Source organism: Phacochoerus africanus, chromosome 6, assembly GCF_016906955.1.
Source record: "Phacochoerus africanus isolate WHEZ1 chromosome 6, ROS_Pafr_v1, whole genome shotgun sequence".
NCBI classification, from domain to species: domain Eukaryota; kingdom Metazoa; phylum Chordata; class Mammalia; order Artiodactyla; family Suidae; genus Phacochoerus; species Phacochoerus africanus.
In genome coordinates, this window is record NC_062549.1 from 101,365,278 (window position 1) to 101,388,148 (window position 22,871).

At 38.3% G+C, this 22,871-nt stretch overlaps 1 protein-coding gene across 6 annotated transcripts in view; it reads left to right on the forward strand.

Annotated features, from left to right (window-relative positions):
* NOTCH2 (notch receptor 2) overlaps positions 1–22,871 on the forward strand; it is a 195,426-nt gene that overhangs the window by 93,553 nt on the left and 79,002 nt on the right. For all 6 annotated transcript variants that reach the window (XM_047784862.1, XM_047784861.1, XM_047784857.1 and 3 more), the window contains 2 exons: positions 9,214–9,473; positions 12,816–13,151. In XM_047784862.1, coding sequence (XP_047640818.1) covers positions 9,214–9,473; positions 12,816–13,151 — 596 coding nt within the window. The remainder of the gene's footprint in view (positions 1–9,213; positions 9,474–12,815; positions 13,152–22,871) is intronic.

The following is a 22,871-nucleotide window of genomic DNA, read 5'->3' on the forward strand; positions in this document are numbered from 1 at the left end:
ACCAGGCTCTGAAGATGTGCCCTTCCCCCTACATACACATACACAAAATCAAATGGGAGTTTGATAGAGGAACAAGAAAGACATAATAATGGCTTAGACAAAGAAGAACCATACTGTTAGACATGAGGTAGTGTATAACATGGAATGCAACTCCTGTTAGATCAGAGATGGGTGAGATGGTCTGGAGAAAGCTTAATGAAGGACATGAGTTTTGAGCAGATATTTGAAGCAAGGATAGAAGAAAGGAAAATAAATTAGAGACCTGTCAGATGGGGAAATGTGATATTTATTATTGGAAATTAGAAAAGTTTTATGTAGGGAACAGTATAAGAGTAGGGAAATAATCTGGAGTGTTTAAGTTATGGGGAATAAGACAGATGGTGAGGTGGGAAAATAGGTCATAGATTCTAAGGATTTGAAGGACTGGGCACTAAAGCTGGTTTCTGAGCAGAGAAGTGACATGATCAACAGTATGCTTGAGAAAGGTCATTCTTTAAGTAGTGTGCTTAGTTTCAGTGAACAATTTTCTGGCTACTCTTATGGAGAGGTGTGGATAGGATGCTGGTGTAATTAAGGTGATAGAACTGATTGAATAGGTGCTGGTCTTGGGGCAAGACTTCGTAGAATACTTTCATTTAAGTGCTCTTTTATGTTTTGATAAAGGATCTAGGTAAAGATATATGTACAGTTGTACATGATGCAAAACTGGGGGGAATTTCTAGATTTATAGATAACAAACTTGCGCAAGTCAGTTAGCTTTGGTGTCCTTATCAGTGCAATAGGAGTTCAGACCAGTTGACTTCTGAGGTTTGGTGCAGTGCTGAAATACTGGGATTATATGCATAAAGTGTAAGAGTTATTTCAATCAAGGAAACTTGGGGTAAAGATTCAGCGTGGTGCTCTTGGGCATATATCTGGACAAAACTTTCCTTAAAAAAAGACACATGCACCTGCCTGTTCATTGCAGTTCTATTCACAATAGGCAAGACATGGATACATCCCAAATGTCCATTGGCAGATGATTGAATTAGGAAGATGTGGTATATATACACAGTGGAATACTACTCAACCATAAAAAAGAATGAAATAATGCCATTTGCAGCAACATGGATGAAACTAGAGACTCTCATACTGAGTGAAGTAAGTCCGAAAGAGAAAGACAAATACCATGTGGTATCACTTATATCTGGAATCTATTATACGGCACAAATGAACCTTTCCACAGAAAAGGAAATCATGGACTTGCAGAAGAGGCTTTTGGTTGCTGAGGGGAAGGGGGAGGGGGAAGGAGTGGGGTGGTTGGGGAGCTTGGGGTTAATAGATACAAACTATTGCCTTTGGAATGGATTAGCAATGAGATCCTGCTGTGTAGCACTGGGAACTTTGTGTAGTCACTTATGATGGAGCATGATAATGTGTGAAAATAGAACGTGTACATGTATATGTAACTGGGTCACAATGCTGTACAGTAGGAAAAAAATTGCATTGGGGAAATAACTATTAAAAAAAAGATTCAGCATGATGAATTTAAAAGAAAGGACAGGTCCAATTATTGGGTTTAAAAACATGTTGTACTGATATAGGATGGGAAAAAATATGGCATGAAATAATTCATGTGAAAAAAATAAGGGCTTTTTAACTGACTGTGTTTAGTAATACATAATAGTATTTTGTGACTTCTAAAAAAGTGAACACAGGTTCAGGCTGCAATAGTAGAAGTATGTTGTCCCTATCATAGAGGTGATGGTCCAGCTCTGTGCTGTACTGGTAAGAACATGTGTGTTATTATTTTTTTTTCCCACTTTGTGCCCTACCTTATAAAGAAATTTTTAATGAACTAAAATCATCTAGTTGGAGGTAGGCAGAACAGCCCAGTTTTGAAGTACGTAGTCTCTGGAGTCAGACCTGGATTTGATTCCTGTCTCTGACATCTACTAGCTATGACACCTTCATCTTTCTAAGCTTCAAGGTCTTCATATACAGAACGGATATGTAATATACTGTTATAGGGAGTAATAAAAGAATTAATAGCTGTAAAATGCTTAGCAAATACGTAATACGTAGTAAATGCTTCAAAACTATTGATCACTATTATTATTATTACTGTTGTTATTTTAAGCATAGAGAGAATCACTGCGATGGTGAGGAAGAATGGAATAGTCCAAAGCATTGAATCCTGGAAAAAAAATAAAGAGTTAACAAAACTATCTTCAAATTCTTGAAGGGCCATATGGAAGAAAGGCAGAAAGCTTATTCCTTTTTGTTGTAGAGGATAGTCATAGCCAGCAGGTAGAAATTGTAGGAAGGCAGAATTATTTTTTTAAATAAAATGTAATTTACATACTATTTTAAAATTTGAAGTATAGTTGATTTATAATGTTGTGTTAGTTTCTGGTGCACAGCAAAGTGATTCAGTTGCATATAAAATTATTTTTCATATTCTTTTCCATTATGATATATTATAGAAATTAAATATAGTTCCCTGTGCTATACAATAGGACTTTGTTTTTATATTTTATATATAGTAGTGTGTATTTGTTAATCGCATACTCCCTAATTTATCCCTCTCCCACCCGCTTCCCCCTTTGGTAACCATAAAGTTTCTTCTTTATGTGTGTGAGTCTGTTTCTGTTTTGTAAATAAGTTCACTTGTATCATATTTTAGATTCCACATATAAGAGATACAGCATTTGTCTTTCTCTTTCTGATTTACTTCACTTAGAATGATAATCTCTAGGTCCATTCATGTTGCTGCAGATGGCATTATTTCATTCTTTCTTATGGCTGAGTAATATTCCATTATGTATATATATACCACATCCTTCTTTATCCAGTCCTCTGTTGATGGACACTTAAGTTGCTTCCATGTCTTGGCTATTATAAGTAGGGCTGCTGTGAACATTGGGGTGGATGTATCTTTTCTAATTAGAGTTTTCTCCTGATGTATGCCTACAAGTGGGATTGCTGGATCATATGGTAATTCTATTTTTAGTTTTTTAAGGAACATCCATACTGCTTTCCATAGTGGGTGCACCAATTTACATTCCCAGCAATGGTAATTCACTATGAAAGTCACTCTTTTCAGATGTACAATGCAGTGGTTTTTAGTATACTCAGTTGAGTGTAACTATCAACATTATTTAATTTCAAAACATTTTCATTACCTTCCAAAAAACTCTTTATTCCTGTGTAGTCCCTCTCCAGTTCCCTCTCTTCCCAGCCCCCAGCAACACTAATCTACTTTCTGTCTCTATAAATTGGCCCATTCTTGACATTTCACAAAAATGAAATCATGTAATATATGGCCTTTTGTACCTGGCTTCTTTCATCTGTCAGATCTTCATTCCTTTTTATGGTAAGTAATACTTCATTTTATGGATTTATCACATTTTATTTATCCATTCATCATCTTATAGCTATGAGTTATTTCCACTTTTTGGTGTTATGAATATTACTATTAAGAACCTTCTTTACAAATTTTTGTATAGACTTATGTTTTTATCCACTTTATATATATATATATATATATATATATATATATATATATATACCTAAGATGGAAGGCAGAATTTTAAAACATCAGAAGGATGTTGTTAAAGTAGTGAGCCACTCAATATGAGAGTCTCTAGTTCCATCCATGTTGCTGCAAGTAGCATTATTTCATTCTTTTTTAAGGCTGAGTAGTATTCCATTGTGTATATATACCACATCTTCCTAATCCAGTTGTCTGTCGATGGACATTTGGGTTGTTTCCATGTCTTGCCTATTGTGAATAGAACTGCAATGAACATGCAGGTGCATGTGTCTTTTTTAAGGAAAGTTTTGTTCCAGATATATGTCCAAGAGTGGGACTGCTGGGTCATATGGTAGTTCTGTGTATAGATTTCTAAAGTACCTCCATAATGTTCTTCATAGTGGCTGTACCAGCTTACATTCCTGCCAACAGTGCAGGAAGGTTCCCTTTTCTCCACAACCCCTCCAGCATTTGTTATTTGTGGACTTTTAAATGACAGACAGAAAGACAAATACCATATGATATCACTTATAACTGGAATCTAATATACAGCACAAATGAATGTTTCCACAGAAAAGAAAATCATAGACTTGGAGAATAGACTTGTGTCTGCCCAGGGGGGAGAGGGAGGGAGTGGGAAGGGATCCGGAGCTTGGGGTTAACAGATGCAAACTATTGCTCTTGGAATGGAATTACAATGAGATCCTGCTGTGTAGCATTGAGAACTATGTTTAGATACTTACACTGCAACACAACAATGGGAGGAAAAATATGTATACATGTATGTGTAACCTGGTCCCCATGCTGTACAGTGGGGAAATAAATAAATAAATAAAGTAGTGAGCCAATGATTTTGTTTTACTTAACAAACACATAGCATTTACTACAGGCTCAATATTGTTTTAAGTGCTTTACAATTATTTAAAACCCTACAAGGAAGGCACCATTATTAAATCTATTTTACAGCGAGGAGTTAACCTGCCCAACATCACTCATAGAGTAAATGGAATTGAAATTCAGATGATCTGATTCTAGCGCCTGTACTTTCAACAGCAGGAACAAAATACAACTTCAAGTATTCATTAAATTCTGTTTATCAGTCACCATACTTAACTACTTTTATTCAAGTAGAGGCTAGTGATTGTCTTTTAAGGATATTTTAGAAAGAATTATCTCTTTGGGTAGAAATTACTTTAGGGTGTCTTGTATCTCAAGTTTTTGTTACTACAAGGATGGATGAAAGTTGGCTGGTGGGGGGAGTCGGGGGGACCAGCAACCAGAGGTCTGGCCTAAGGCTTTTAAGATGATCAGAATTTTTATCAGCAAGGAAACATTAAGTATGGTTGATAAGTACTGAAGGAATTCAGTTTACATGATTTATCAGAACATGGTAATAAGTTATAGATAATGTAAAAGGATTAACCAGAAGTGACTTTGGAGATTGTGAATGGAAGCCTTAGAAAAATGGATAAATTAATGTTTCATGGAAAAATGGTCTTTTAAAATGTTTGGTTTCAAGTATTGGCAGGATATATTAGGGTAAGTAGATGACTTTTAGTAAACTGAACATATGGAACTGGAGGTGTATATGTGAAGGTTGTTGTTAAAACTAAACAACAACAAAAATAAATGCATAAGAGAGAAAAGAGCAATGCAGCTCAGACTTAAACTTTAAGGTGGCCATAGTTGATGGGGAGGAAGGAGAAGAGGAGCCAGGAATCTAGACTAAAAATTTACTGAGCTTTGAGATACAGAGGGAGTCACAGAAGCCAAATGTTTAAAAGAGAGAGAATTCCTTGATGAAGAAATCTCAGATGAGACCACTGAACTTGACAAGGGGAAAGACATTACTTTTAGGACATATTTCTGGGCAATAAGTAGAATAGAATGAAAGTTTTACTGCAAAGTAACCAAGTAAGGTGGAAAAGAGAGGGAAAATATCTGTGAAATTAGGCTACAGAAATTATAGAAGTGTGTGAAGGAAGAATAATTTGAAAAGGGAAATGAAGCTTAGAAATGTGTGTTCAAAGAGACTTGTACATGTTTTAAGGGAATGAAATAGCTGATGTATAGCCCTCCAGAACATTTAAAATAAGAAATTAAATCTTTATTATTATACCAGCAGTGCATCTAGTTTCACATAAAATTAAGTTGTGGCTCTCCATGTTGACTTCAGGAGAATAAATCAGTTGTACGTCGTATCTAAGTACTCTCTCATTTAGAGGAAAACCCTAAATCCTTTAGAGGCCCTCATGATGTGCCTCCTGGTTAGTTATTGCTCTCATCTATTTTCTGCTGCTCTATTTTCTTCATCTCTTTGGAGAGTCATAGAGGTCTCCTTGCTCTTCCTCAAAATGCCAGGACTGTTCCCTTTAGGGCCTTTGCACCTGCTGTTCTCTCTGCCATGAACATGCTTTCCGTAGATAACTTGCATGGCTAGTCCCTCACTTCACTCAGGTCTTGACTCAAATGTGCCTCCTGAATGAGGCCTTCTCTGATTCCCTATTTACAATGGACATACCTTCTTATGACATACCTCACTTATCCACTCCTGTTATCCCCAGTGCATTCTTTCTGTGTCTCTTTCCTGTTTTGTTGTTTTTCAGAGCACTAACAAATTATACATTTTACTTATTTATTTTTTTTGTCTTCCACTAGAATTTAAACTCCATAGTTTTAAGAATTTTCCTAGCCAGAACAATGCTCGGCACTTAACAGGCACTTAGTAAACATTTGTTGCATGAAAGAATGAGTGTAATATTCTTTGTGGAAACTGATACGAGAATATTCTTCATTATCAGCATGATTATTAATAAGCATGTTGGATACTATTTATAGAATTAGGCTTCATATATGTATTCTGTTATTGGCAAACTTTTTCTGTAAAGCACTGAATAGTAAATACTTTTACGAGCCATATGGTTTCATCATAGCTACTCAACACTTATTGTAGTGCAAAAGTAGCCATAGACAATCCCTATGTGAATAGGTATGTGTTCCAACAAGACTTTTATGCAGGGACACTAAAATTTGAATTTTACATGGTTTTCAAATGTCGTAAAACATCATTATTTTGATTTTTTTTTTCCTCCAACCATTTAAAAATGTAAAAACCATTCTCAGCTCTCAGGCCATTCAGAAACAGGCAATGGGCCAGAGTAGACCCACAAGCTCTAGTTGCCACCTCTACTTTTACTGTTTTCTTTAAACATATCTTAGTTGAAACTTATTTTTCCATGCTCGATGGGGAGCAACAATGTAGATTAAACCCTAGTGACACATAATTGAGAAATACTTTTGTTTGGCTCCAGAATCTTCCATATTGTTTCATTTTTGTTTTCCTGGGAACCTTATGCTTTTGTTACATGTTTATGATGCTAATATTTAAGTAAGTTTGCATTCACTGAGCATATGCCACATGATAGTGTTGGGGAGATGGTGATGGTAGCAAAACTGAGCAAAGCCCACCCAAGTTTAAAAGTTTGCCATGATTTACAAGGTAAATAATTCCCATATGGAAGAATCAAGAGTTGTTTGTTAGCCAGGCTTAATGCCCAGAGGATTGTCACTGTGAATGAGAATTGTGTTGCAGTTAACATCATCCATAACAGATTTCTTGAATAAGTTGCAAATGCTTTTAATAACATAGCTCAGGGTTAATTTTAGCTATGCTATATTGGCAATTTTTCTCCTTAAAAATAATGAGAAAATGACATATTCTATTATCAAATCAAGCTGTGATTTGAATAAAGCATCATATTTTCTCTCAATGTAGAGCTTTTAAATATTTATAACTTTTCTCATATACTTGATTTTGTTCAATTCTTATAATACCCTCATGATGTAGATAGCTTTATTTTAACTTTTTAAGATGTGAGAGAACTGATAGTAAAGTTAAGTAACTTTTCCAAGGTCATAGCACTAACTTGTCCAAGGTCATAGCACCAAGACTCCAAATGGACCTTCTGACCATATGAAATGTAGACTCCTCACCGGGAACTTCAGCCAATCTTTGGTTTTAGTGCTGTGCCCTCTCCCCACTGCTTCTCATTCTTTAGCTTTACCTGCTCATGAGGCTGCTCAGAGCACCATCTTCTCCTGGCTCTGCCACGCTTACTGTACAGAGCTCTGGGAAAAGATGAGGAGGCTGTGGCCAGGTACACCACAGCCACTGTGGCTACTTAACAGCTCTGTTTCCTCCTCCAGCCCTTTTAGCTAGTACTTAATTCTTCTGGACGTATTCTGCCTTAGTTCCCAAATATCTGGTCCTCCTTCTTCTCTTAAAACTATGACCTCTAAAGACCTCACTTGGTCAACCAGTGGTTAATCAAACATCTTGGATATGATTGGTTAAGATAAGAAGGAGGGACGAAGGACCTCAGTGTTTCAAGTCTAGGCAACTGGGAGAGTCAGGACACAGTGAGCATAGCAAGATGTGGTAGGAGCTGGTTTCGAGGTCGAGGATTTAGTGTTTGATTTAAATGTGTTATCTTTGAGGTAAAGGTGGAACAGCCTTGTAGATTTAGTTTTCTGTCCTCCAGAAAGTAAAATGGAGAAATAAGTTGAATCAAATATTTGGAGTGACAGCCAAATATCAAGATTTATAGCTTAGAATCAAAGACTCTGTGTTTCTTTTAAATGCTTCCTAGAGGTCCCATTTAAACAACATCTTCATTATGAAAATGGAGACTTTTCATGCCTTTTTATGGTGTTTAGAGAAAATTGTCATAAATATTATGTGCACTTTGGGATGGTTGTGTATCTTATGAATCAATAGGTGGCATATAAAAAGAGTCCTTGACTGGATCACTTTGCTGTATAGTAGAAATTGACAGAGCACTGTAAATCAACTATAATGGAAAAAATGAAAATCATAAAAAACAAAACTCCATAAAAAATTAAAAAAAAAGATTATTCAACACATATATGGAAAAGGTTATAGAATGTTATCCTTGAATTGTTTTTCCTTCACTTTGGGGTTTGTATGGTGTCCTAGATATTTTTAATGTTATTTAAATTATATTCAGTGCTTTTTTTAGTTAGGAAAACTGCCCGGTACTAATATCTTAACAGATTTAAGTTTCTGAAAAGCCCCTTTAAATCCTTCCCCATTCATATGCCTCCTTTTCTTTATCAGAGTCTCACCTCCTTGAATTTCTAGGTCTAGGCCAACTGATGTCTCAATAGAAACAAGAAAATAAGTTATTTATCAATGCTTTATTGAGAGAAAATACATGATATTTTATATATTTTAAATTGGAGAATCCTTGCATTACCATGTGACTGTCTCAGTTCTATCAAATGACTTAGTCAGCTTGGGAAAGTTAGTGAATTTAAAGACAAGTATGAACATGGCTGTGCAAAAAGGTGCTGTTACAGCACACAAGCCTGTACCTACATGAAAAAAGTTGTAGTTGTATCTTGCCTCTGAATAAGGGTCATGCTGACTGGCCATGACAGACCATGCTGGATCACCCACTTGGTAATCTGTCATCTGCCAAGACTCAAAAAGAGATGGGAGTGCGTGGTTGGGTACTCTGAGCATTTCTGCTTCTAAAGTGAGACAGCTTTACAGGTTGTTATCTTCAGGTTTCTCAATTCGCAGTCTAGAGCTTTCTTGAATGGACTGCAGTATTTTGTAAGTTTTTGGACTTATAAGAAGTCAGATCTTTTTATGGGCTCTTCCCTTTTCCACACAGATGTCCAGAGGGCTTCTTGGGAGAATATTGTCAACATCGAGACCCTTGCGAGAAGAACCGCTGCCAGCATGGTGGGACATGTGTGGCCCAGGCTATGTTGGGGAAAGCCACATGCCGATGTGCCATGGGCTTCACAGGCGAGAACTGCCAGTACTCAACCACTCACCCCTGCTTTATGTCTCACCCCTGCCAGAATGGAGGCACCTGCCATGTGCTTAGCCGGGATGCCTACAAGTGCACCTGCCAAGTTGGTTTTACAGGTAATAAATGGGATGAGGACCCAAACTTTCTTATTCTCAGGTACTTTTATTTAGCATCTTTTAGATATGGTCATCTGGCTCTTTAGGGTCCTCCCAACTCTTACACACATTTAACATTATGGTAAAGAACCAGCATGTTCTAGTAACTATACTTGACTTCCTTTTGAGAGGGGAGAAGGAAAGAGAAAAAGGGTCAATACTCAGAAGCAGCTGACTGCTTAAAGTATGTGTGTGGAAGAAACGTTGTTATTGATAACTTATTCCTTGAAATCTCTTCTCCTTAAATATTCAGGACACTGGCTTCTCTGGTTTTCTAAATTCATTGTTCCTTTTGCTTCTGTATTACCTTGCTCTGGTCCTCATGCATTTCACTTTTGTGTTCTCTGGAACTCTTCTTTGAGCCCTCTTTTGAGGCCTATCACAACTTTCCCCAGGGACTCTCAGTGTCTCTAAAAACTTCATTTTCTTCATGACTCCCATAGTCATCCTTTTGGCTCCACCCCCACCTTGATATTCAGGCTCATATGTCTAACTATCCATTGCATATTATCCTTGAAAATTCAACAGATACCTCTAATTCAAGATGTTGGTATAAGTAGTGGCACCAATGTACACTCCAAATACTTTGAACTGGAAACTCCCACTTGCCTACACCTATTTAGACACCTAATCTAACCTCTGAAATAGCTTTCACCTGTCTAACCCTCTCCATTTCCTCTCCTACCCTGCAGTTGAGGTCCACGTCATCTCTCACCCAGACTCCTGCAGTTGTTTCCTAACTGGTTTTCTTGCTTTTACTTTCTCCCCGTCTTGTCCACTTGTCACATTGTCACATCTTTAATTATAAGTGCAAATCATCCTGCAAACTCACCTTGTTACAATGCCTAGTAACATTTCATCACCTCCAGAGCAAACTACAAACTCTTTTACGTGGCTCTTACAGCCCTTCGTAGCCTAGGCCTTATATCTTTTTATAGCATCACTTCCCCACCACATCTAGTTCTAGTGACGCCACCATTCTCATCATTTCCTGAAAATGTCATGCTTCCTGTTGCCTCCATGCTGTTGCACACCCTTTGCCTGGAATACCCTTTTCTACAGTTGGTGATTGCCCAATGTTATTGTAAACTCTCAGTGACCTTTCATGATTCCTTTACACAGTTGGTCTTTATATTCTATTATTTTATGTGTTAAATTTTATTGCAATTAATTTTTACGTGTCACTTATCTGACTACATTATGGGCCCTTCAAAGGTGGGTCTGAACTTTGTCCAAAATGGACCATAATTGTTTATTAAGTTAGAAAAGGAGAACTGTTTATCATTTTGTCCTGTACTATAACGATGATTCTGTAAACCTAATAAAAAAATGAAAAACATACTCAGAAAATTAGACTGGATCACTTAGACTGTTTGTTCTACTGATTTTTCATTAAAAGCTGTTGGTACAGGTAGAAGATATTTAGGATGACCTGTTATCTCCATCATGATTAGGACAGCTTTGATACTGTGAGTCATTGAAGACATTTAGTGGTTAAGAGAATAATTTTTGCCTGAGTGTCAGTTTTGAGTTGTTTTGCTCCACAAGGCGAAGGGAGAGCCTATCCACTTAAAGTATTTTAATCCTGGCTAGTGAAAATGGCAGTAATGCCTTCTTCATAATTAAAATTTTACTCAGAAATAACCCTCAATTTAAAATGTATTCCTTTCCCATTAAAAGGATCTCTTCTTGGTGTTCTGATAATCTTTACACGTTTGCCACTTTCATCTGTCACTTAAAGCATCACCATAGGTCAAGCTCACCCTTGATGTTGGTTTCGTGAGAGTCCAGGACCCCCACCTAGTCAGACCTTATGAGGTCATCTCCACTCCACTCATAGATCTTCAAAGAGAGAGAGGCGGGAAGTTAGTGCCTATACAAAACATGTATGGGAAACCAAGGTCAGAGACCTTTTTTGTTATTGTTGCAATTGTAGGCAAATACTCAGAGATACACAGATGTCAGAAGTAACCATTTTTATCTGTTCTCCACTATAGGTAAGGTAAGAAAATAAACCAGAATAAAAATAGAAGTTCCTTCATTTTCTTTCTGCTTAGCACCCTGAGATATATGTGATGTGTCCAAATTTTTATTACTCCTTTACCCTTTGATTTGACATTCCTTGTTTGGCAGAGAGCACTCCTGTGTGTTTTTGTGTCACCTCTTTCTCCCTTTTAGAAAAGCTATCATGACTCTCATTTGCTTTTGTGTGGGGGTCAAAGATTTGGATGTTTACCTAGACAACCAATTGGAATATTAACAAATTTGGGGGGGGTTCATATATTCAGTTAAAAAAGCTTAAACTAAGGAAAGCAAAAAGCCTCCATGGTAGCATGGGAGTATTCTTTTTTCCTCTCTCTCTTTCTATCTCAGTCAGCTTTGATTCCTTGGAGTCATTCCCTAAAATTCAACACATTCTTCTTCCTGCACCTTTCTGGTACTTCCCTACCTGAGAGAGTCCACAAGGATTACTTTTCTAGACTTTCCCATCATTCTCATGACAGCTTCCAGTTGTTTTCATACATAAGGAGTCAGAGATTCTTTATCCTCTTCAAACACATACAGCAGTATTTCTGTTAAGACTACACTTAGCAAAATGTTTCCCAGAATACGTGTGTATGTGTGTGTTAAAGGAAAAGAAATAGTATTGACTTGTTTCTATCTTTAAGAGGTCCTCTTAGTCTTAATGTATTGTGGAAAATAGGCGTACATTTTACTCATTCAAAAGACATGATTTGAGAGCCTATTACAGGAATCTGCCCCAGTATGACAGGTGATATAATAAAAGGAAACATCAAACTTGGAGTGTGTGTTTGCATGTGCAAATGTGTGTGTGTGTGAGAGAGAGAGAGAGAGGATGGGGACTTGAGGAGCTGATGGGGGGCATTAAGGATGACTTTGCTGCAGTGGTGAATTTTTAGTAGAGTTGTGAAGATAAAAGGAAGGCCACCAGGCAAATAAAAAGGAAGATGACCTTCCAAACGGAGGGGCAGCATATGCAGAGATGATCCAGACCCTTCTATGCTCTAGGGATTGTTGGAATCCTGCAGAAATGGGCTTCGTATGACCAGCTGGCAGTCCCTCCCAGCCACCACCATGTGTTCCACTGCATCTTTGTGTCTCAGATGAGGGCCTCTGTCAGGTGGTCTTGAGGAGACTCTGATATGGGCTTCGTGTAAAATTCAAAGAGCGTAAGGATTCTCCATGCAACAATTCCCTATGTCACCTCTTGGGTTTGGAGATGTGGAGTGGGGCTGACTCCCATTTCTGTGGGCAGTACTGATTCTGTTATCCTTCTTCTAGGTAAACTGTGTCAATGGACTGATGCCTGCCTGTCTCATCCCTGTGCAAATGGAAGTACCTGTACCACAGTGGCCAACCAGTTCTCCTGCACTTGCCTCGCAGGCTTCACAGGGCAGAAGTGTGAGACTGACGTCAATGAATGTGACGTTCCAGGACAGTGCCAGAATGGGGGCACCTGCCTCAACCTTCCAGGTTCCTATCAGTGCCAGTGTCCCCAGGGCTTTACAGGCCAGCACTGTGACAGCCCCTATGTGCCCTGTGCACCCTCCCCCTGTGTCAATGGAGGCACCTGCCGGCAGACTGGAGACTTCACCTTTGAGTGCAACTGCCTTCCAGGTAAGGAGTCCCCCTAGTGTCCTGGGTCTGGGGATGCACCTCCAGCAGGGAAGGGAAGGGAAGGGTGGGTGTGGCTCAGTTGCTGCCTTAGGAAGTATCTCCTTCCCAGCAGGGAAAAGGGGAAGTGAGAATTTTGTGTGGGGTGGTTTGCTGGTGAGAGAGGAGTTTTATGGGCCCAATGTGGTCCATAAACTGAGCAGGGGGTATATACGTGTCAGGGTTTATGATGATGAGTGGCTTGGAAATTGTTTATTGTCCTTTTTGGAGGAACAGTGAGAAATAAGAGAAACAGAGCTCTGGGAAAAGGATAAAGTCTATGGAATGGAAAGGAACACAGTGAGACTTAGACATTAAAACGTTTTTATGTGTAATTAATAAAATGCTTTAAACCGAATTGACGTTAATGGTAGATCAACTTTCCTTATATGCTTTTATCTTTGCTATAATAATAGATTATTTTGCTATCTACCTTAACTACATCCACCTACACTTTTATGATTTTCCATGGCTTCTGGTCTTTAGAACCCTTTCTGCCTAACCTCTCTGACTTTGGGGTAACTCTACCCAGACTTGAAGCTGGAGAATTTTGGAACTAGGGTGGAGGGTGGTGCTCTGTTAATAAGTACTTTTTGATGAACACTGATAGATTGTGTGTGGCACAACCACAGTTAACCCCAAGATAGAAGGAAAAAGATGAGCAATGTATAGGAGCTTGGGGACCAGTGTTCTGTAGGACAAAAAAAGAAGCAAGATCGGCCAATTCACTGAACTCCTTATAAAAATGATGAGGAGGCTGAAAACTGAGAATTTTGATTGGGAACAGAACACAAGCAGCTGGAGCAGATGAATTACTAAGCAACAAAGATTCTGTTTTTATACAAATATCCTTAGTGCAAAAACAAAAGAAGGAAAACTGTAGGGGGGAAATAATGTGCTAAATAAGCAGAATTCTCTCAAAAATAAGTTGTTCTAGCCACTCTTTTGGAGTGGGGATCTTAGATTCTGGTGTTATGGGTATGGTTCATATATAATGGGACCACATATTTTATCTTTTGGGGATTAAAGGTCATATGTTGGTCCTCAGGATAAAAGCAAATGGTCATTTATTCATTTCATTCAGTTAAAATTTGTTGACTGCCAGCTATGTTCTAAGCAACATGCTCTGTGCCTGGGGTACAGCAATATAAGACACGACCAAATAATAGAAAAGTGTGCTATTGAACCGTAAGCCACAAGAACAAGCTGTTTAATTGTATTGCTTTCAGTTTCTCTTTCAATGAAGAATAGTTAATGCTACCACTTAGGCACTAAATAAATTTTTATTTACCTAATATTGCTGTTATCCACATTATTGTATAGAAAGATATCTTTCTTTACTCCCATTTTTGTTTGCATTTTGAAGGTTAAAAGCTGGAAGAAGAAATGTAAACAATTTAATTTTGCAAATATTCTAATAGCCTAAGTGACTAGTAATTGAGGTTAGTGCAATTTATTGTTTAAGGCTAAATAAATGTATTTTTTAGTTTCACGAAAATTACTTTTAATTGTTGCCTAGAACAAAAGGTTGATTTGGCAACAGAATACTAATGGGAAGTTAGAGAAGTCAATAAAGGAAGTTTTTAGCTGGGAGAGAGTGATTATTCACTCCCATAGTCTCTGCATTGTTATCCATTAGCTACGATAAGAACCTTAGGGAATTCTGAGAGTGTGTCCAGGAAAGGATCTGTCAAACCAGAATAGTATCTCCTCCTTGAGAAAGGAAATAACCAGGGATTCCACAGCTCAGAGGCTGCCAGGGCTAGTGGAATGGAGGAAGGAGCTCTTTACTCTTGCTTACACTCTGCTTATAGTTTAAAGGAAGACATTTTTTTTTTTTTCACACTGTTGAAGGGGTGTATGTGTGTGTGTGTTTGGGATCAAGATGGGGGGTGCAGAGTTGGGGACAGAAGATTTGGCAAAGAGTAAACTAACATTTATTTAATGCTTTTTATGAGTCAGGCACTGTGCCAGGTACTTCTGCATTCATTAGCTCCATTACACAAAAACCTTGGGGAGAGGTATTATTTTTCGAGTTTTCCCAGGTGAAACAACTCAAGTTTGGAGATGTTAAGTGATTTATCCAAAGTTGCATAGCCAACATGTGGTTAGGCTGAGTCCTGAAACCCAGGCAGGTTATTTCCAAAGCCTGTGCTTTGTATATCTTGTTGCATTACAAAATGCTTGTCTGCCTCTGAAGCTGCTTTAAAAATGTGTAAAATTTTTTGTTAAATGCTTAGGGGTGCTTGGGTTAAAAATATAGGTTCGTATTATAAGAAAAAGGAGATACTTCTAATTAAGATTTAATAATATTTGTTACCTTCCTGCCTGTGTATAGCATCATGAAGATATTTAAAAATAGTTAAGTAGACTAGTTCTTGCCTATCTGGGTTCCAGGATCTAAAACAGATGACGTTAGCCTGGACAGTGTATAGAAGGAAATTAAAAAGAATTTAAAACAATAGATGATGCACTAATGAATAAATATATATTTACACAGTGTGTAAGATTTTATGCTCGTTGTTTTTTTATGTCCCAGGTGGAGTTTGCAAAGTACTAACATTATTTCCTCCTAGGGAAATAATGCCTGGAGGTGATTTTCTTTTACAGGGTCTTTTTCATAATGCAGTACCATTCTCCTTCCCCCTCCCCCATTGCCCTCCACACTATTCAGGAGACTAAAATGTAAACCTTTATTTGAAGAGAATCATTATTTCATTTCTAAAAATGGGGAAACCACGTCAGCAGGAGGCAAAGTAGCTTTTGTCAAGGTCTGAAATTCTCAAGTGGCTGTTTCCCGGCACATTTTAAGCCTTGGCAGTTTTTTACTTTTTTGACCACCCAGCGGCACATGGAGTTCCCAGGCGAGGGATCAGATCTGAGCTGCAGTTGTGACCTATGCTGTAGCTGCGCAAGGTGGGAGCCTTTAACCCACTGCTGAGCTGGGGATTGAACCTGCATCTTGGAGCTGTAGAGATGCTGCTGATCCCGCTGCACCACAGCAGGAACTCCAAGCCTTGGCAGTTTTAACTGAGGCCTACCCTGATCACCCTATTTCAAATCGTAACCATTCCCTTCCCCCTTTGCTACTGGCCCTGGTCTACCTTTTCTTTTCTTTTTCTCTAACACTTATCATCTTCTTACTATATAATTTGCACTCTATAATTTACCTCACAGGTCTATTGTGTATTGTCTGTCTTTTCCAAATTCTGCCACCTCTTCCTCTCTCCAAAGTGAAAGCTAGGATCTCTGTTTTTGTTTAGTGATGGATCCCAAGCACCTAGAAATGTGCCAGGTGTATAACAGGCACACACCTATTGATTGACTGACTGCGTTCAGAATAATATGGTAGTATTGAGAATGTAACTTTGATTTCCCCATTTTCTTCCTGGTAAAATGCATCCTAGACTTAGTTTAGCTTCTCCTTCTGTACTTTTAAAAGAACTGGAGTCCTTTTTAACTCTGAAAGTCAGTGAACCTCATGTAAGTTAGTGATTATAATTCTTTTCCTGCAAAGGGCACTGTAGTACTAAGTAGTTTTTAGCATTATTTTAAAACTATGGAAAGGTTATTATATTAAAACTGCAAAAATGACTCATCATCCTTGATAAAGAAAAAAGTGTTTGTAGAGGGAAGAAAAAAAGAAAATGTATTCAGAGGGAACTGATAGAATCAAATCAAGGCTCTATTTATCTTTTCCTTGGATCAAAAACTGTTAACAATCCAGATCCTTTATGAACTACCATTAAGTAAAGTTTTTACCAGAAGCTCTGAGAAGAACACTCAGCCAGAATAATTTTAACAAAAGAGCAAAATAGGAAATAAATTATTGAGTCATTGATTCCCAGTATTTTGGGGTTAGGGCCAGTTTATGGGGAGAGAATGAGTTAAACTAGTTTTGTGTTTGTGGCTATTTTAAGAAGTAACACAGATGGTCAGAAAACAGTGGGTTGTTTGACTCTCCTGGCTGTGACTTGTGAGTTCACAGTTGAATTGGACAGTCCTTGAAGGACTTTCCCCTTTTCCTTCTCTCCTCTACTTCCTTATCCCCTTTCAAACTTCATAAAACACTGTCTGATCTGTCCTCTCCAAACGAGGAATGTTTATCCTTTGTAAAACTACCTCTCTACTTAAAACAGGCTGATTATATGTGATATCCCTGTCATTAAAATAAAGCTTAAGCACATTTTGCGGCTTTTGTGTCTGCTGTGCAGTTGCTGAGCTTAAAAACTGTTAGAAATAATTCCCTCTTGCATTCTCATATGCACGGGCATGTGACATTCTCTCGGGTATTATACTAATCATATTCTGGCAGGTTTCTCTGGAGCAGATGTAGGAGTTACCATACTGTTTTGCAGGGCACATTACTTTTGCCCCTTTAACTTGGACCTTGAGTCCAGTTTTACTTGATAGTCCTGGAAATCTTTCTTGTTCTCCCATGCTTGTTAGTTTTGCCCATGCCACCAGCTCAGCTTTCTATCACTTTTCTTCCCCACCCACCCTGCCTTTTTATATAGAACTTACTCCTTGTGTTGTGGCAAAGTTACCTGTTTCATGGAAATGCCTTCTGTGTTCCCTACCCCTGTTGAGATGAAAGACCCTCTAAGATCTCTTGGTGACCTATAGTCCTCTCACACAGCTCTTACCAAACCGACTGTTCATCCTTCCCAGTAGACACTCCCATTTTAACTTTTCCCCCAGGATCCAAATCTGTGCCTGGCACAAAGTTGAGACTCAATGAATATTTGATAAGTGAATGAATTAAATGTGATAGAGAAGATAAGTCCTATATTGTATAATTTTTTAATGTTCTGAGTTTATTTCTTTTGAACCTCTTAATTCATGTCTCTGACTTCTTTGGAGATAAAGTTAGAAAGGAAAGTGGAGGTCAGAATTCCTGTTGTAGCCCAGTGGGTTAAGAACCTTATGCAGTCTCTTTGAGGACATGGGTTTAATTCCTAGCTTCGCTCAGTGGGTTAAGCATCTGGCAGTGCCATAAGCAGCAGTGCAGTTTGCAGATGTGGTTTGGATCTCGTGTTGCCATGGATATGGTGTAGGCCCCAGCTGCAGCTCCAGTTCAGCACCTGCTCCAGAAACTTCCATATGCATAAAAAAGGAAAAAAAAAAGTGGAGATCATGTGGGAGATATCAAGGAAGACAGGTAGGAATAGCAGCCTGGGTGCGTGGTAGGCCACTCATGGGATCAGTGAACTCACTGGGGCCCGTTCGGAGGATGGATGACGTGTGCCAAGGAAATCATTGGGATAGAAGTGGGGCCAGTTTGCTCTTGTGACAGGCTTCTTCCCAGAGGGCAGAGAGAGAAGGTAGCCTGGAGCCATTAACCTTTGTGCCTTTGTCCAGTTCCAGGCATCCCTGGTTTTTCCCCTCACTCTCACCCCTCTGCACCGAAGCTCTTCCTAAGGACCTTCATCCTGGCCTGGAAGAATCGTGGCTGTGTCATCTTCCCGTTTCTGCTCTCCTATTTGTGCCTCTCCACAAGCCTTTCCACCCTCACACCTCCCAGGGTCTGAAAATGGAAAGATATGGAAGCTCTCTTGAGAGATGTGTGGGATGACAAGTTCAAAAGACACTTTTCTGCTCCCCACCCTCTCTGTCATCATTTATCAGTTACATGGCCCATGGTTTTATAACAGCACAGTCTTAAAATGTTCCTTCTGAGTTTAATTTCTTTCTTTTTGGCCTTTTAAGGATGTGAATTGGCTTTAAGCAGTAGACTCCTTTTAGTGCAGTCATGTGAGCCTTTCCGTAAGTCTGCTACACCCATCCCACCCACAGGTCTGGAGACTTGTCTGTTTCTCTTAAAATCTTAAAGAATTAAAATATTTTAAAGAAGTGATTGCACTGTAACTTACTCATTTAAGCCTTACTCAATGTCCCCACCCCACTTTGGGTAGACTTTCTTATAGGAATTTGCCATCTATTTCCAAAAGGAGTGCTGTAGTTCTACATTTAAAGCATAAAATTTTTCTTAACTTTGAAGGAGAACTGATTTTGAGTTTTCTCAGACATGGGAACTTTTGACTCAGGTCCATTTTCCAGGAAAGGGAACTCGGGGGTCCCAGAGAGCATACTGATAGAAACTGGGTGAAGTTTCTGTGTTCAGTACTGACTCCTACCTGCTCGCCATGTACACTTGGATAAGTCAGCCACGTGGCCCTTAACTTCTTCATCTGTAACACAAATGGATTAGAGTAGATATTCTCTAAGGGATGCTTTGATCCCACCAATATAGCTAATATGTGTAGAACACTTTTATAATTGGGTTCTTTGTATTATTATGTATATTTTATTTTTATTTTTGTTGTAAGAATTCTTTATATATCCTAGATATGTCTCAATAGATACATGATTTGTAAATATTTTCTCCCATTCTGTGGGCTGTCTTTTTAACTTTCTTGATGGTATCATTTGAAGCCCAAATGTTTTAATTTTGATGAAGTCCAAACTATCAATTTTTCTTTCATTGCTTGTGCTTTTGGTCATATTTAAGAAATCTTGGCCTATCCCAAGTCACAGAGATTGATTCCTATGTTTTCTTCTAAGTGTCTTATAATTTTAACTCTTACATTGGAGTTAATTTTTGCATATGGAATGAGGAAGGGATGCAGCTTCATTGTTTTGCATCTAGATGTTCAGTTATTCTAGCATCTTTTATTGAATTAAGTGCTTTTTTATTTACTTTTTTATTATTCAATGAATTTATCACATCTGTAGTTGTATAATGATCATCATAATTCAATTTCACAGGATTTCCATCCCACAACCCAAGCATATCCTCCCACCCCCAAACTGTTTCCTCTGGAGACCATAAGTTTTTCAAAGTGTATGAGTCAGCATCTGTTCTGCAAAGAAGTTCAGTCTGTCCTTTTTTCAGATTCCACATGTCAGTGAAAGCATTTGATATTGCTGTCTCATATGGCTGACTTCACTTAGCATGATCATTTCTAGGTCCATCCATGTTGCTAAAAATGCTGGTATTTTGTTCATTTTAATGGCTAATATTCCATTGTGTATATGTACCACATCTTCTTGATCCACTCCTCTGTCGATGGACATTTAGGTTGTTTCCATGTCTTGGCTATTGCAAATAGTGCTACAATGAACACTGGAGTACGTATATCTTTTCGAGGCATGGTTTTCTCTGGATAGATGCCCAGGAATGGGATTGCTGGATCAAATGGTAGTTCTATTTTTAGTTTTCTGAGGCATGTCCATACTGTTTTCCACAGTGGTTGCACCAACTTACAATCCCACCAATAATGTTCTAGGGTTCCTTTTTCTCCACACCCTCTCCAGCACTTATTGTTTGTAGACTTTTTGATGCTGGCCATTCTGGCTGGTGTAAAGTGGTACCTCATAGTGGTTTTGATTTGCACTTCTGTAATGATGAGTGATGTTGAACATCTTTTCATGTGTTTTTTGGCCATCTGTATGTCTTCTTTGGAGTATTGTCTGTGTAGATCTTCTGCCCATTTTTTGATGGGGTTGTTTGTTTTTTTGGTATTGAGCTGCAGAAGGTGTTTATAAATTTTGGAGGTTAATCCCTTGTCAGTTGATGCATTTGCAAAGATTTTCTCCCATTCTGTGGGTTGTCTTTTCATTTTGTTTAGGGTTCCCTTTGCTGTGCAGAAACTTTTAAGTTTGATTAGGTCCCATTTGTTTATTTTTGTTTTTATCATCATTACTCTTAAGAGGTGGATCTGAGGAGATGTTGCTGTCGTTTCTGTCGGAGAGTGTTTGGCCTATGTTTTCCTCTAAGTAAGTGTTTTTTTTTTTTTAGATGTTATTTCCCCAATACAGTTTTTTTTTTTTCTACTGTACAGCATGGTGACTAGTTACATATACATGTACGCATTCTATTTTCACACATTATCATGCTCCATCATAAGTGACTACACATAGTTCCTAGTGCTACACAGCAGGATCTCATTGCTAATCCATTCCAAAGGCAATAGTTTGCATCTATTAGCTCCAAGCTCCCCCACTCCCTCCCCTTCCCCCATGGCAACCACAGGTCTGTTCGCCAAGTCCATGATTTTCTTTTCTGTGGAAAGATTCATTTGTGCCGTATATTAGATTCCAGTTATAAGTGATATCATATGTCCATCAACAGATGATTGGATTAGGAAGATGTGGTATATACACACAATGGGATACTACTTAGCTATAAAAAAGAGCAAAATAATGCCATTTGCAGCAACATGGATGGAACTAGAGACTCTCATACTGAGTGAAGTAAGTTAGAAAGAGACAAATACCATATGAATTAAGTGTTTTTTAATATCTAATTCATTTAATCTTTAAAACAACCTTTTAAGTAGGTCCTGTTAGTTACCCCAGAGAGGAAAGAAAGTTTCAAGTATCTTGCCAAGTTGCTCAGCTACTACATGGCAAGGATGGGAATTGAATCTACTCAGAGTGGCCTCAGAGGCCATGCTTCAACCATAAGTTAACTCTTTACCTACTTGCCTTCTTATTTACCTACCTGGTGACAAAGAAGACCTACCTTAAAAATAGTCACAAAAAGACAGCATTTTAGTTCTTAAACGCTGTGGCTATGTTGAAATGCTTCTGCTTTCTTAATTTGTCTGTGGTTAGTAAGTTCAGTTAGTTGTAGCACTGGCTAATATAAATACAGGGTCATAATTTCAATTCCTTATAGTTTGGCTTCAAAGCTTTCATCACCTCCTTGACACCCTAGTCAACCACATTTTGTCTTTGTCACCAGGGAGATCAGGTTGGGGGAGGATGACCAATATCAATTCTAGGATACCACCAGACCATACAAATTCTAATAGTGTTGGGCAGGAATCCCATCGTCCCATAATCTAAACCACTCTCTAACTTTCCTGAAGAATGTTTCCATTGAGGAGCACTAGACTAGGAACACAGACCTCAGTTGTTCAGGGACTATACATCTATCTATAGATTTGCCCTCAATTTATCATAATTGTGGGTGGGCTTAAACAGTTCGACACTTTCTGACTCATTAGTCCATTTGGAAGACTTTCATATGATTAAACAGATATATGAGTAATATGAATAATTTAAAAAGTCTGAGTCTATAGCATTTTTCAGAGTCTTTCTCAGGCTGACATAATGATTCATCTACTTGAATGGACTGAGTACCAAATACCTGGAGAAATATAATTCTCTTCAGTCAAGTTTTCATTTATCTGCATCTTCCACAAAGTGATTTCCTTTGGTCTCTGGGTAGTTTTTTCAGTAACTTGGTTCATACTCATTTACATAACTGCTACTGTAGTTAAAGAAACCAGCCACGTTCAGTGTAACAGAGAAGATATAGAATGCCACAGTAGCTTGTGGTAAGGAGTGAATAAAGCGAGGTGTAATTGATGTCTCACCAGACTGTAAATGCCCCGAAAGCAGGGACTCTCCTTTACACATTTGTGCTGGTGCATAGTGTAAGACTCACAAGTGTTTTGAGTAAGAGAGAGGAACCTTAGGGGACATTTTGATAGAGGCCAAATAGTTAGTCATACTGTATTTCAAATAAGAGAATGTTCAGTGAACATTCTGTCTTGTTTTAAAACTGGTAGTCTTTTATTTTAATAGCTATGAGATTTTGTAGCAAGGAGAAAGAAAAAAGCCCAATATATAAATTATAGAGGAGCACAGCAGTATGGGCAGTTAGGGTGAAGT